The sequence below is a fragment of the Crinia signifera genome, chromosome 1, assembly GCF_055691185.1.
Source record: "Crinia signifera chromosome 1, ASM5569118v1, whole genome shotgun sequence".
Lineage (NCBI taxonomy): Eukaryota > Metazoa > Chordata > Amphibia > Anura > Myobatrachidae > Crinia > Crinia signifera.
In genome coordinates, this window is record NC_139217.1 from 256,933,094 (window position 1) to 256,949,591 (window position 16,498).

Below are 16,498 nucleotides of genomic sequence, written 5' to 3' on the forward strand. Positions count from 1 at the left end.
CCGAGTACGGCAATGCCTCACATGTGACCAAAAAATACCAGTTGGGTGCATGGCAGGACTCAGAAGGGAAGGAGTGATTTTGGGATTTTGCAGCACAGATTCTGGTGGAATGAATGGTGGGTGCTATGTTGCACCAATACAGTGGAACCCCCCCACAAGTCACCCCATTTTGCAAAGTACACCCCTCAGGGAATTCATCTAGGGGTATAGTGTACATTTCAAACCCCCAGGGGTTTCACCAATTTTGATACAAGTGGGCAGTGAAAATGAAAAATTACATTTTTTTACACAAAAATGCAGTTCTGGCTCAAAATTTTTCATTTTCAGAAGGAATGAAGGAGACAAAGCACCCCAAAATCTGTGCCCCAATTTCTCCCGAGTACGGCAATGCCTCATGTGTGACCAAAAAGTGGCAGGACTCAGAAGGGAAGGAGTGATATTTGGATTTTGCAGCACAAATTCTGGTGGAATGATGGTGGGTGCTATGTCGCATTAGCAAGACCCCCAAAGCACCAATACAGTGGAACCCCCCCACAAGTGACCCCATTTTGCAAACTACACCCCTCAGGGAATTCATCTAGGGGTATAGTGTACATTTCAAACCCCCAGGGGTTTCACCAATTTTGATACAAGTGGGCAGTGAACATGAAAAATTACATTTTTTTACACAAAAATGCAGTTCTGGCTCAAAATTTTTCATTTTCACAAGGAATGAAGGAGACAAAGCACCCCAAAATCTGTGCCCCAATTTCTCCCGAGTACGGCAATGCCTCACATGTGACCAAAAAATACCAGTTGGGTGCATGGCAGGACTCAGAAGGGAAGGAGTGATTTTTGGATTTTGCGGCTCAGATTCTGGTGGAATGAATGGTGGGTGCTATGTGGCATTAGCAAGACCCCCGAAGCACGGTGAAATTATGAACCTAATATTCCATAGATGTGTGGTATAATTTAAAACACTCCTTTATACATAGGCCGGGTTTGTCGGGGCAAGTGTCACACTGGAAAATAGTTTGCTTTCTTATTCCCTTTTTATAGCAAACTTTGCACCTTTTTTGTGTCCTGCCCTTTTTTCCAGTGGAGGGGATTTCATCAGGAAAATGCTGCCCTGGTACAATACGGGGGCCAGTACTAGAAGTACTGGGGCCCTCTGCCTGCTGGTTCCCAAATATTAGGCCCTTTATGACTTCCTCTTGAAAGTGCATAAATGTCCCCCTCTGGCCGGTAGAACGGAATAGCACGTAAGCGTTATACAGTGCCATCTGGATGATATACACGGCCACCTTCTTGTACCAGATTTTTGTTTTCCGCAGGGCACTGTACGGCTTCAGTACCTGATCTGAAAGATCCACTCCGCCCATGTACCTATTGTAATCCAGGATACAATTAGGTTTTGAGGTGTGGGTACTGGTACCTCGTACAGGGACGGAGGTGGTACTGTCTCCGTGAATTGTTGTCAGTATAAGGACATCCCTCTTGTCCTTATATTTGACCAACAACATATTTTCGTTGCATATTCCCCTGCTTTCACCCCTTCTCATTACTTGGGCAATGTGCGTTTTTGGGAGGCCTCTTTGGTTCTTGCGCACAGTACCGCAAGCTGCTGTACCTCTTGAACCAAGGGCCTTAAACAGGGGGATGCTGGTGTAAAAGTTATCCACATAGAGGTGATAACCTTTATCCAGGAAGGGGTGCACTAAATCCCAGACAATTTTCCCACTAACACCTACGAGGGAGGGGGGGCATTCTGGCGGTTCAATTCTTGAATCCTTCCCTTCATAAACCCTAAACCTGTGGGTGTACCCTGAGGTGCTTTCACACAGTTTATACATTTTTATGCCATACCTTGCCCTCTTACTGGGAAGGTACTGGCGGAATTTAACCCTTCCTTTAAAATGTATAAGGGACTCGTCGATACAAATAAATTTTTCAGGGATGTACACCTCTTCAAATTTGGCACTGAAATGATCAATGACCGGCCTGACTTTGAATAGCCGGTCAAAGGTGGGATCATCTCTGGGTGGGCACTGTGCATTATCGGTGTAATGTATAAATTTAAGAATTGTCTCAAATCGAGTCCGGGTCATGGCCATACGGTAAAATGGAGTACTGTACAGAACATCTGTACTCCAATATTGCCTAATTTCTGGCTTTTTTACTATGCCCATATGAAACACCAGACCCCAAAACGTCATCATCTCTACTGCATCTACAGGGGTCCACCTAGCAAATGATGACGTGGGGTTTTGAGCAATAAACTGCTGGGCATATAAATTAGTTTGGTCCACCATTAAATTTATAAAATCATCAGAGAAAAATAATTTGAAAAAGTCAATTTCTCTGAGACCTGTGGAATCAAATTGGATTCCTGGCATGGCCAAAAACTCAGGAACCTGGGGCTCAAAATTGTCTGGTGGTGGGGTCCATACGAGATCAATTATTGGGGGGGGGTCTCAGCTGCTCTACGGGGGCGTCTTTGAGGGGGTCCCTCATCAGCAGAGGAGGAAGAGGAGCTTAAGGCGAATCCTTCAAATTCCCCGCTTGCATCACTGGCTGTGTCAGAGTCAGAAGCAAGCATGGCATATGCCTCCTCCACTGAATACATTCTCCTGGATGACTGGGAGGACATTTGGGAGGACATTTGGGAGGACATTTGGGATGCCATTTTTATTTTTGTGTTACTGGTAGTGAAATGTTTCAACACGTGTATAGTGTAGGGGGGGGGGGTACAAACTTTATTTCAATCCGGGGGGTATGTAGTGTGTAGTGTGTATGTGGTGCAGAAAAAAAAAATACTTTATACCAATAAAAAAAAAAAAAAAATGAAGGGGTTAAAAATAAAAAATTGAAGGGGTTAAAAAAAAAAAAAAAAAAAGGTCCTGCGCCAAAAATTGAGCACAGATGTTGGTCAGTAACGTCTGTCACTGAACAGCGCTCAAAGGCAACAGGAATTTGATCAAAAAAAAAAAATAATAGATCAACCCTGTGCCGAAAAAGATGATCAGTGATGTACGTCACTGATCAGCGCACAGCGGCCACAGGACACCCACAAAATCACAGTGTGTGTAAAAAAAAAATTAAAAAAAGACCCCACAGCACACACACAAAAAAAAAAGGTGATCAGTGATGCGACACTGATTACCAGTGAGGTGCAGCAGGTGCACAACCTTTGGTGCAACTGACAGGTATATATAAAAAAAAAAAAACCTCTGTACCCCCAAAAAAGTTGCTGATCACCTCAGATATAGTGATCAGCACAAAAGGCGGGGGCAGCAGACACAAAATTTAGCACTCTCTATCACTCTCTGTCACTATCTCTCTCTATCTCTCTATCTCTCACTATCTATCACTCTATGACACTGCAGCAGCAGCACTGACAGGTATATCTATATATAAAAAAAAACCTGCGCCCCCAAAAAGTTGCTGATCAGTTAATTTATACTGATCAGCACAAAAGGAGGGGGCAGCAGTCAGTTATATAAAAAATATATAGCACAATCTGTCACTATCTCTCTCTATCTCTCTCTCTCTATCTCTCTCTATCTCTCTATAACTATCACACTGCAGCAGCACAAAATATAGCACTCTGTCACTAGGCCTCTCTATCTATCTCTCTCTCTCTATCTCTCTCTCTCTATCTATAACTATATCACACTGCAGCAGCACAAAATATAGCACTCTCTGACACTATCTCTCTCTCTATCTCTCTCTATCTCTCTCTATCTCTCTCTATCTATCTCTCTATCTAGCTAGTACACTGCAGCAGCACAATTTCACAGGAAGGCACAAGTAGCAACAGGATCCAGGAAGCAGTGATGAAGCAGCGATCAGCACTCTCTGACACTATCTCTCTCTCTATCTCTCTCTATCTCTCTCTATCTCTCTATCTCTCTATCTCTCTATCTATCTCTCTATCTCTCTATCTCTCTATCTATCTAGCTAGTACACTGCAGCAGCACAATTTCACAGGAAGGCACAAGTAGCAACAGGATCCAGGAAGCAGTGATGAAGCAGCGATCAGGTAAGTATGGAGCAAGTATGGAGCAAGGTTCTGGTCAGTATGGCGGCAGGGGGGTACGGTGACCGCACTGCACGCTATTCCAGACCGGAATGGCGTCTGCAGTGCAGTCACCGTTAGTTTAAATCCCCCTCCTTGGCTGTGATTGGTCCGTCGGTCCGACGAACCAATCACGGCCTTTGGGGGCGGGCGGGGTGAGGTGGGGTGACACCAGTGTCACCCTTACACCCCGCGGTGATTGGTGCTGTACTTTACAGCACCAATCACCTCCGATCCCGTGTCACCGGCGAACGTTATTCGCCGGTGACACAGGAAAACGCTGTAATTGGCTGTTCACACTGAACAGCCAATCACAGCGATCGCCGACGGGGGGGCGGCATCGCAGCCCCCCCTGGGCATGCACGGACATGTCTGCTGTCAGGGACAGCAGACATGTTGAAACTGTCACCGCGTCTATAGACGCGGTGACAGTTTAAATCCATGACGTACATTTACGCCATGTGTCGGGAAGTGCTTCCCGACCATGACGTAAATGTACGTCAAATGTCGGGAAGGGGTTAAAGAACCAACTAGACACCACTGGTAGACTTATTACTATTTGATTTTAAGTGAATTTTTGTGGCCCGAACACTGAAAACGCACACTGATAATTTGTGCTCTTACCTGTTTATTCAGCTGCATGTATCTTAGTGGCTAGATGATGATGACTTCTGGTTAAAATGTATAGAAAAATATATATAATAGTCCAAATACCACAAGGGTAAAAACGGCACTCAGGAGATGGTGTAAACTGAATAAATTATATTGAGAAAAATGCGGAACATTTCGTCGGGGGGGGGGGGGTGGTTAATCCCATCCTCAGCCCCAACCTACAGTAAGGAGGCACCATCTGAAATACAATTTATACTCACCAGCTCCCGGCGTCTCTCTGACCCGCCATCTGCACGCGTCCACAGTCCGGAAGTGGTCATCACTGCACTTCCGGGTACAGACGTGAAAGGTTGGTGTCACGACCACCATCTCAGCTACCCTGGCTCCCTGTGCTGTCCCATTCCCACAGACCTCTGGCGCTGTACCCTCTGCCCTGGCGCTCACCTTCGCTGCTGATGCCAATGCCGACTGCGTACATTCTGTCACTCTGTCACCCAGGTTCCATGTTCATCTGCCGGGTGTCAGCTGTGGTGTGCGGTGTCCTGGCGTGCTGGCTCCGGGCAGTGGTGTAGCCAGGTGCCACGGTGCCCAGAGCAAGGGCACATTACGCCCCCCCAGCGAAAAGGGGGCGGGGCCTAACATACCACACACCGTAACCGTTTCCTATTCCTTCATTTATAGATATTTATATATAATTTATAGATACAGTATATGCACCCACACCATATATCCACACACACACACTGTGTGTGCACACCCCCCCACACATACTGTATATGCACCCCCCTACACACACACACACTGTATATGCACCCCCCTACACACACACACCATATATCCACACACACATACTGTATATGCACACACCCCACACACACATACTGTATTTCAGCCAACAGTATACAGCCCACAGATGTTTGCACATAACCTGGACTGTACATTGGAACTTACAAAGCAGTTGTTACTCACCCCAGCAGCCAGGGAAAGACACTCAGATTATACAGGAATAGGTCATAAGCACTGAGGTGACAGGTTTGCCAGGAGGAAAAGAGGGGAGGGCACCGGGCACTAGGCGCCGCTCATCTCATACCAGGCGGGAAGGGAACGACTTTGGGGAGGGTAGGAGGGCAGAGGAAAGCAAAGAGGGGGGCAACTACTGTTCTGCACCAGCCCTGCTGCAGCAATCCGTCTGCAAACTTCTCCAGGACCAGGGTACAGACAGTGATGATTTACTTACAGTGTCCTGCATGCTTTGGGGAACCTGAAGAATCTCTAGTGAACGCTGCAACGGAAATATAACTTTCTAGAGTCGCGCAAATTGTTTCTGTGGTGACAGCCGCACTAAAGTAGCTTTCAGCGTTTCTCCACTGGAAGGCATCACTACCAGCTGAACCGTGGCGTTCTAACCCCTAAGCTGGCCAAGGCGCCGCAGCGCCGATCCACTCATCCCTCAGCCACCACTACCCGCTGGCCTGGGAGTATTTTCTGTCTGGCTGCTGTAGTGCTGCTCCCGGCTAGCTGAAAACAGCTTCCGGTTTACAGCAACAGCAAGCCTGCCAGCAAGGAATTGTCCTCGGGTGGCCCGCCAAGGGATGTATCATGGGGGGTGGGTGAAGGTAATTGCTGGGAGTCTGGGACACGTACAGCGGGTCCGCATACAGCGGTGGTAAATGCCGGAGTGGGGGTGCCTAGTGACGCCACTGCACTATGAACTCTGACACCGGGCACAGTAGGGAGCGGGGGAGCCGGTGGCAGGGTGCACGACTCCGGCGCCAGGTGATAATTCTGCACCTGGAGCTCGTGCTCCACCGCTCCACCCTAGCTACGCCTCTGGCTCAGGGTAGCGTGAGGCACGATCCGCCATGATGGTGTCCGCGTCATTCTAGGCCTCAGGCTGGGAAGCGCCGGCTGCAGCGCCTCCGCGTAGTATCCTCCGCCGGCTGGTTTCTGTCGCCACAACAGGCGGAAGCCATCTTCCTGGTTTCCACAGCCTATGCTGTGCGGCTCCAATTGTGATGTCACTCGCGCAGCCAATCACCTCTCAGCTCAACCCTTAAATACTGACTAGCCGGGCCAGACCGGCAGTCAGTGCAATGTTGTCCATTCGTTAGTAGCATTGTGCATCCTGGCTACTCCTGCAGTATCTGCTGCAGGCTGACTCTTTATCTTCCTGGGTGAAAGTCTATCCTGATCTTCCTGCTGGTTGTCTACTGCTTCACCATATCCGTCCACGGAGATCCTCTGCCACCAATTAGGACAAGGACAAGGTTAACTCCCAAAGGGTGTCATCTTCCTCCTAGCTTCCTGACAGTTACTATCCGTGGCCAGCATCCCTGGTCCTGGCAGCTACGACCTCATTCAGCACAAGATTCCAACTGGACTTCATCCCATTTCCATTCCTTCTTTATCATCATCCAATCATCCAATCTTTCAAATCTTCCAATCATCCAATCCTCAAATCATCCAATCTTCAAATCATCCAATCATCCAATCTCCCAATCATCCTCAAGCTTCTTCAATAAGTATTATTTATTTGCCAGGAGGAAAAGAGGGGAGGGCACCGGGCACTAGGCGCCGCTCATCTCATACCAGGCGGGAAGGGAACAACTTTGGGGAGGGTAGGAGGGCAGAGGAAAGCAAAGAGGGGGGCAACTACTGTTCTGCACCAGCCCTGCTGCAGCAATCCGTCTGCAAACTTCTCCAGGACCAGGGTACAGACAGTGATGATTTACTTACAGTGTCCTGCATGCTTTGGGGAACCTGAAGAATCTCTAGTGAACGCTGCAACGGAAATATAACTTTCTAGAGTCGCGCAAATTGTTTCTGTGGTGACAGCCGCACTAGGTCTTCTTTCATTCTAACCAATATCTACAGTATTTCATTGTGCCATCATTCATATCTTTGTACCGCAGTATCTTCATTAAAAAAGGTTTAATTTTATTCAATTGCTTCACTCCAGTCTGTCGTTCATGCAACAGCCCTACATTAAAGCACCCAGCCTCCGTTACACTCCGGCTGGTGCTTCAGCCAGCTCACGAAACATGACAGTTGGCAAGCAACCTCCTGTATGCGTCTCATCCACCGGAAGGACCCACGTTCCACTGAGCCAGCATGGGAGACCAATGAGCATCTGTTGTAAACCAGCCCGCGGCACCCGGACTTTGCAGATGCGCATTGGTCTCCCGTGCGCAAGTGAAAGAAAAATTACAAGGCTGCTGCTGCTAGGGATGGCCATCTGTGCAGACGCCATCGCTGGTTGCCATCGATGGCGATTCTGCACCCAGCCATTGATCAGTGTTTTACTCGGTCATGCATGTTCTTATTTGTTCAGCTCACTGTTTAAAAAAAAAAATGTTTAAAAAAATGGCAATAAATGATTGTAAAACAAATTATGCTTCGTTATTATCAAATTACCCCTTTTTCAAAGTGAGTCGATGATCCGTCTAAAAGATCCTAATCTTTTCACAGATTGATCGCTTGATCCCAGCTCTTCTTAGTGACCCGTTTTGCCCATCTCTAATTCAGACCTGTTCACTAGGTTGTGTATGTTCACAGCCTATCGAATAGGCAAATGCCACCCGTCCGAATGCTCCACCCCTGCTAGCTTGAGAATCCCCTCAGTAACATGTGAGGGGATGTGTACATTCCTTCACATGCGGCACATGAACACCAGCATAACTGGGTCTGTGCCACAAGACTAGTGGAAAGCTAATGTGCTACCAATCCAGAGACACATAAAAAGAGTGATACATGTACAGTACATGATGGTATCTGTATTTTTATTTGGTAGAGATCATTTTAAATGTGATTGATCTGTGGGTCTACTAGGCTCATACTTGGTACTTTATTTTGTTTCTATCACAATTAGATTCTATGGGGTAACTTTACTGGTTACGAACGAGATCGGGTCTGTTTTGTGTCTGAGAATGCAGCTTATTTATTAAACTGCCGTGTTCTCAGGATTTTAATTTTCAGATAGTGAACTCATTGGTACTTGGCTGCCAAGTTTACCAGCAGCCAAGCATGGCCAACAATATGACTGATCCATGGGATGCTTCTATGTGTAAAAAAGAGAAATGGTTATAATAAAAAAGACATAGAGTTCCCCTTAGTAAGCATAAATAGCCCCTTTGATCTGGTTCCTTGTATGTTTAAAACTGGGCTCCACTAGTTAGTTAATGTTTATGACACGTTTATATATGGGTCCCTGAGGGTGTGGCATTAACACCCCAACTAGTCTGCCCTGAATACATGGGTTCCCTTCAGTTCGGATGGTTCAGATCTTTAGAGGTTTGTTATTATTAACTATGTGGATCACAACATGGACCAAAGAGGATTAATATACATTGAATTTAGGTGAGTATTTTTTTCAGGTTCCCATATGGATTTCTACTGAATAAATGGACTGAAAGGCCATGTGTCATAGTTAAGGATGTATGTGTAAACGTTTTTGAGTGATTAATAAACTTATACTTTCAAGGTGTGTAATTCTGTGGTTTTTTTTAATATTTGTTTGACTGTGGAACTACCATATGCTGCTACTTGTGGTTCTACAAGTACTAGCATACGGGGGAGTCTTGCTGGGACTTGTAGTTCAACAGTCAAACACGCTATTCTATATTTTTTAACTCTGCACTTGTTGCCCAGGGATGCTGAGGATAGCCCAGGCTTTTAGCCTTGGCACCTAAGTGCCATGGGGGAACACCCCTTTATTTGGGGTCCCCACACCCCCAGGGACCCTCGCCAGGGCTGACTAGTTGGGGGATTATTGCCATGGCTATATTGAACGGTATAAAGGTGTCCTCCAGCTGTGGCACTACCTTACTGACTAGTGGAGCCTGGTACTGGTTTTAAAAATACAGGGGACTCTGTATTTTTGGAACCAGGATCAGTCCAAGAACCCGGTGCTGGTTCTTAAAATACAGGGAACCCCTAGTCAATTTCTTTCCTGTATTTTTAGAACCAGCAGCAGCTCAAAGAGCCCAGGGCTGATTATGCTCATCATTTGTTTACTTTTATACCTAGAAGCATGGCACACATGTGACTGACCCATGCAGGTGTCTGTAAACTTGGCTACCAAAAGGTAGTCTCTTTGCCATTTGTATTTTGAGCTGAATTATCATCTGACTTTGCTGATATGAATGACTTTGCTGATATGAATAGTACATGTCCGTGTTGTCCTGGTGCGTATGGAAAGCCCTGCCAAGTTTGACCGATGGCCTATTGTCATACCTGTGTTTTCAATCATGATTTTTATTTATATTGGAGTAAAATCTGAAGATTTTTCTGTTTATTACATTTCCAATGTGGGATTCTTGGATGGGAATGGCTGATTCGATTGTAGCAAATTTACCCATATTAACCCTTTTACACCGCAGCTCAGACCCGGGTAATTTCCAGGTTGGTGACATGTTGACCTGGTTTGAGGTGTAGAGTGAAAACACCAAAGCTTATAGTCCAGGTTGAGCAACCTGACAATTTGGCCTGGGTTATAAGAAGAGTTTCACCCTCTGTATGATGGGAGACCCAGTTTTAATGTAAAAGCCCTAGACTCAGGCAGATCCCGGGTCTGACCCAGAATTGCAATGTAAAAGGGGTATATGAGAGATTGATTCCATGGAAGTGTGTTTAATTTCAACCTATTTAAAAGTATAACTTGTACTTGTAGTATTTTTTGTTGGAAAAAGCAAATATAATTGTAAAAAAATTATTACAAAATAATCTTCATTTTTACTTTCAGAAAAAACATACTTGGTTAGGAGGGCTGATGCAGGAGGTCACACATCACCTGGTTCTGTCTCGTGAAAAATCAGAAGTATTTTGTGGACGTCAAGAAATGCTACAAAGTATCTTAGGTCAAGTCAAAGACAGTGGTGACAAGGTGCAACCTCCTCTAGTCATCTATGGAGTGTCTGGGTCTGGAAAAACTGCATTGATGTGTAAGGCTTTTGAGATGCTTAGACAGTCCAATAATGGACATCATGTGTTGGTACAGCGACTTCTAGGAACTTCGCCTCAAAGCTCAGAGATCCACGATGTTCTCAAGAGTATTTGCTATCAGGTAAGTGTGCTGAGATATTTTGCATGTCTTAATCTAATTGAGACTGCTTCTTATGATATCTCCATATTTTTCTACTAAGGTATGCCTGGCATATGCTCTACCACCGCCTACTGCCCAGGTCACTAACATTTACAATGAGACAGTAAGATTTTTTCATAAAATTATCACAACAGTATCTCACAGAAACACAGAGACTTTGGTGTTGTTTCTGGATTCACTAGATCAGCTCTCTCCATCAGAAGGTGCTTATCAACTTCACTGGTTGCCAAAAGAGTGTCCAACCAATGTATACATCGTGTTGTCCACATTGCCTGAAGAGGGTGGCATACTGAACACTTTACGAGAGAACATCACAGATGTAACTTCTTATTTGGAAGTTCATCCACTCACTACTGAACAAGGTGGCCAGGTGATTGAAATGCTCATGACTTCAGCCGGACGAAAGTTAACACCTGCTCAACATAATATTGTTTTGGATAGTTTCAGAAAATGTGGACAACCACTGCTGCTTAAACTGGCATTTGATGAGGCTAAGAGATGGTTATCTTACACACCCACCTCAGACCTCCATATTGCCACCAGCACGAAGGAAGCTGTGCTAAATTTGTACCAGCGGCTGGAAAAGATTCATGGCAAACTACTGGTGTCTCATGCTCTTGGTTATATTGTGGCATCCAGGTTAGTTACTTCATATTGCATTTCATTTGAGTCTTTGTCCAATTGAATAGAGTAAAAAAAACTTCTTTCAAATGCTAAAAATGCATAATTTGATTGTCCCTGTGCTGCCTGTCACCATATTCATTAATTTTATTAATTATTTATTATTTTATTTATTATCATATACTGTGCAATTTTTATCACTTTAAGGAAAAATGAACAAATAACCCATTTAAACCATTAAGGAGACACTGAAAAGTGCGTTAACGGCAGATATAGGTGAATGAGGCCTCAGAAAATCAATACAGACATACAGTATGCACATGTTATAAAGTACACAAGTTACCAGCTCTTCAAAATGACAGAAATGCTGGGAGCAGGTGCTTTGTCATGCCGAGGTATGTGTGTGTGTGTCTGCACGCCCAAACGGTGCTCAGCTGGTTGTCGTCTAGTTGATGCTGGTGCACCATCAAGGGTGAGGAGCAGTCTTAGGCTTTTATTAAATAGGATATGCACACAGTGGTGTCACAAAGGGTATAGATACATAGGGAGTCTGAAAGAACTGCTCCTGCAATATAGTACAGAACATAGCGCTGAAATAGATCAATAGGAGATACTACGTAATATTAGAACTTTTTTTAATGAATGTGGTGATATCGCAACTATATCGCTACAAATATGCTGATAGATGGATTTACATTTTCTACTGAACAAAGTACATTTTTCTGAGGTGCCTCTTGTCCTTGCCAATCACTGGAGTCCCGCTTCACAGATCAAATGTCCCCAAAATTAATAAATGTTAAAATAATATTTGCTTAGATATATTACATTAAATATAAGAAATCAATGAAAAAATAATTTTACCAACAATTCAAAAAAATTATATGAGGAGCATCATTACGTAATAGAAACTATGAATATCTATTTGCTACTGTTGATTGTAATGACCTATTTTATGTTTTCTGCAACACTATGCTTTTATTTGTAAAAATTAGTAAGTAATACAGTTTTAGTTAAACTTAGTTAAATAAATGAATAGTTTTAAACAATTCAACACTAATTGTAGCTAATTCCAGTGCATTCCTTTGATTCATTTATTTTTCTCCATATGAAGAAAATACCAATAACATTACACTTCTACCCACTTGCACCCTAACAAATGATGTATACATGTATTAAAAGGGGCATGGAAACTAAAGACTCAAAAGTAATTATGCCACTAGTTAGACCTCACCTATGTGTATGGAGTACAATTCTGGGCCCCACATTATAAAAAGGACATCATGGAATTAGAAAAAATACAAAGAAGAGCAACAAAACTAATTAGGGGAATGGAGAATTTAAGCTAGGAGGAGAGATTGAGAAATGTGGGACTATATACACTAGAGAAGAGACGTTTAAGGGGGGACATGCTCAACATGTACAAATATATCAGGGGCCAATATAAGGAACTGTCAAACACCCTTTTTACTGCTAGAAAGGAATCTAGGACACGAGTTTAGATTAGAGGAAAAAAGCTTTTGTTTCCTTAGAAGAAAAAAATTATGTTAGGTCAGAGCAGTGAAACTTTGGAACAATCTTCCTGGGGAAGTGGTGTCGGCAGAGACAATAAATATGTTCAAATTAAGGTTGGATAAACATTTATTGATTAAAAACATCCATGGGTACAAATAGTAATCACAATCTGTCTTTAACAGCATACTATACAGCAAGGGATAAGCTATTAAAACCTAGGTTGAAGTTGATGGACGCAAGTCTTTTTTCAACCGTACCTACTATGTAACTATGTAACTATGGGCCTTATTCTAGTTCACTCTTTCTGACAAAATCCTTCTTAGATGGACAAAACCATGTGCACTGCAGGGGGGGGGGGCAGATGTAACAGGTGCAGATAGAATTAGATTTGGGTGGGGTTTTACTTCAAAGTGAGATCTATATTGCAGTGTAAAAATAAAGCAGCCAGTATTTTCCCTGCACAGAAACAAAATAACTCACCCAAATCGAATTCTCTCTGCACATTTTACATCTGCCCCCCCCCCAGGGTTTTGTCCATCTAAGAAGGATTTTGTCAGAAAGAGTGAACTAGAATAAGGCCCTATGTAACTCTGGGGCAGATTTATTAAGCTTGGAGAAGAGATAAACTGGAGATAAAGCAGAGAAAAGGTAAAAAGAGATAAAGCACCAGCCAATCAACTGCCAACTGTCTTTTTCAAACACATCTGATTGGCTGGTGCTTTATCTCCTTTTACCTTTTCTCTGCTTTATCTCCAGTTTATCTCTTCTCCAAGCTTAATAAATCTGCCCCTCTGTAACATTGAAACTTTTACCGACTGTTACAGCGCTTCCTCCTTTAATATCCCATCAAACACATCTGGTAAGGATCATTGCAATTACCATGGGCATAACTTACCGACAGTCAGGATTCTGACATTGGCAGGACAAGCAAAATGAAGCCCCTTGCAGGCTTGCTGCGCTCGGCACCAATTCTATAGTCATGGACCCCCATGAGGGAGAATAGCCCCTGTCAGTCGGGATCCCGGCTGTCGGGGTTTTAACAGTCGGGATTCCGACGTTGGAGTAATGACTGTCGGAAATTCGACTTTCGGTAGGCCATCCAGCGCACATTACCATATGGGATGTCCGTACAATATATATGTTTAATACTACTCATTAATCTAATACTCCTTTGAGATATAACTTATGTACTGTATATTCTTATTTAAATGTTAGGAGCGGCTTGTCAGAAGCAGAATTAAAGGATATCCTCTCTATAGATGATGAAGTTCTATCAGACATTTATCAGTATTGGGCCCCTCCAAGCAAAGATGTGATACGCATACCCTCTCTATCATGGACTCACCTCCGCTATGACCTGGAGGGATATTTGGTGGAGAGACGAGCAGATGGGAGCTCAGTGCTAGGACTATACCACAGGTATGACAGTAAACTCAAATTTAGACACATATAAAGCTATACCTATAGTATCTTTTCATGATATGGTGTAAGTATTGAGATCTTGTAGACATGTATAGAAAAAGTTTTCATACAGAATACATAACTTTTTTTTTTTTTCATTTAAACTGAACATATTGACCAATAAACTATTCTTGAGAAATTGATATTTTTGGTATGTGAGCTACTCAAGACAAAATAAACCACCTGAAGAGCTACTAAAGTAAAAAATAAAAAAAATAAATCGGCATAATAACCGAAAAATGCCCTTTACACATTATGCCACACACTTTAATGCCCCTGACACATTATGCTACATACTGCAACTCCCCAGACACAATGGGCCTTATTCTAGTTCACTCTTTCTGACAAAATCCTTCTTAGATGGACAAAACCATGAGCACTGCAGGGGGGCAGATGTTACTTGTGCAGAGACAATTAGATTTGGGTGGGGTTTTACTTCAAAGTGAGATCTATATTGCAGTGTAAAAATAAAACAGTCAGTATTTACCCTGCACAGAAACAAAATAACTCACCCAAATCTAATTCTCTCTGCACATTTTACATCTGCCCCTTGCAGTGCACATGGTTTTGTCCATCTAAGAAGGATTTTGTCAGAAAGAGTGAACTCGAATAAGGCCCAATATGCCACACACTGCAATGTCCAATATGCCACATATGGGTGCCGGACAGTTTCCCGACAGTCGGGATCCCGACAGTCATTACCCCGACGTCGGGATCTGACACTCGGGGTCCCGAAGGCCATCGGCTATTCTCCCTCGTGGGGGTCCACGACCCCCATAGAGGGAGACTATAATAGGTGGCGAGTGTAGCGAGCCACTGTGCCCCCACAAGGGGCTTTGTTGCGATTACCCCGCTGTCTGAGTCCAGCCAGTTGGGATCCTGACGTTGGGCTAATGACTGTTGGGATCCCGACTGTCGGGGCCATATACCACACCCTGCATACATACCTCCAAACACTGAAGGCAGAGAAGGGACATCCCAAAATTAGGGGGCATGACCTACTATCGTGGTACTCCAGCGAGGACACGCCCCCCATTTTTTCCACCATGGGGCATGGGGGATATATATCCGGCACTTTGGAGTCTGGTGTAATCAAATCAGTACTTCATAGTGGCGCAAAGCAGGGAGGGTGGGAGTAGTGCTGGCAAGATGAGCAATATAATGACTGCCCCCAGTGCAGAGTACAACTTCATTGTACCCCCACCCATCAGCTGAATAGCAGCACTCAGGGGTCACTTCTCTGGAGACTGGACATCTGAGTGGCAGAGAGGGGGGCTCCAAGAGTGGTTAGGCTCCAAGTGCTTGGGCGGCGGCGAGGCTGGATGTCTGAGTGGCTGGGCCCAGGTGGATGAGTCGGGGGGGGGGGGGGGGAGAGCTGGCTTTGGGCTCCTCAGATCATCAGGGCTTGGCACAGCTGTCCCCTTTTAACCCCCCTCCCTTCCCCTGTCACCATGCCTGATGTCCGATACCATGGTACACATATATATATATATATATATATATATATACACCACACAGAACATGCATACACACACATAGAATACATACACACATATCTATATATCTATATCTATATATATATATATATATATATATATAATAGCAGGTTACCCCGACACTCTTACAGTCTCTGTTGCTTTAGCAAATGAGGAATTGCTTGGGTGCCTTCTCCAGACCACAGGGTCCCAAATACTTGTAGAAATAACGGAGACACTCACAAGTCTTGTCAGCAGAGTAATGAAGCTGTCTTTAATCCAACATGTTTCGGGGATAAACCCTCGTCATCAGGGAGCAAAGAACAATTCCAAATGAACAGAATATATAGCAGTGAGGAAAACAAGAGACACACCTCCACCATTCAGTGTGCAATTAGCGTCAGGTGTCTACACCTGTGACTGCAAGCCAGTGAACATGTCCACCTGCGTGTCGTCACAAGCCAGACCTCCCTCTGCCCAAACAACACTGTTACATATAAATTTAAAAAGACACACACCTTTAATTCATAAAGTGCATGTATTACATTAAAAACAAACACATGTACCTTCAATATACTCAGTGTGTTATAACAGATATCAATACTTTTATAAGTTTAAATCGGACAAATATCCATAAAGAACAATAGTGTCACACAATAA

General features: G+C 44.1%; 1 protein-coding gene across 1 annotated transcript in view; it reads left to right on the top strand.

Moving 5' to 3' along the window:
* Nucleotides 1–16,498, top strand: part of NWD1 (NACHT and WD repeat domain containing 1) — an 87,205-nt gene that overhangs the window by 17,589 nt on the left and 53,118 nt on the right. Inside the window, exons 6-8 of the mRNA XM_083179340.1 lie at nt 10,410–10,730; nt 10,810–11,408; nt 14,118–14,321. Coding sequence (XP_083035466.1) covers nt 10,410–10,730; nt 10,810–11,408; nt 14,118–14,321 — 1,124 coding nt within the window. The remainder of the gene's footprint in view (nt 1–10,409; nt 10,731–10,809; nt 11,409–14,117; nt 14,322–16,498) is intronic.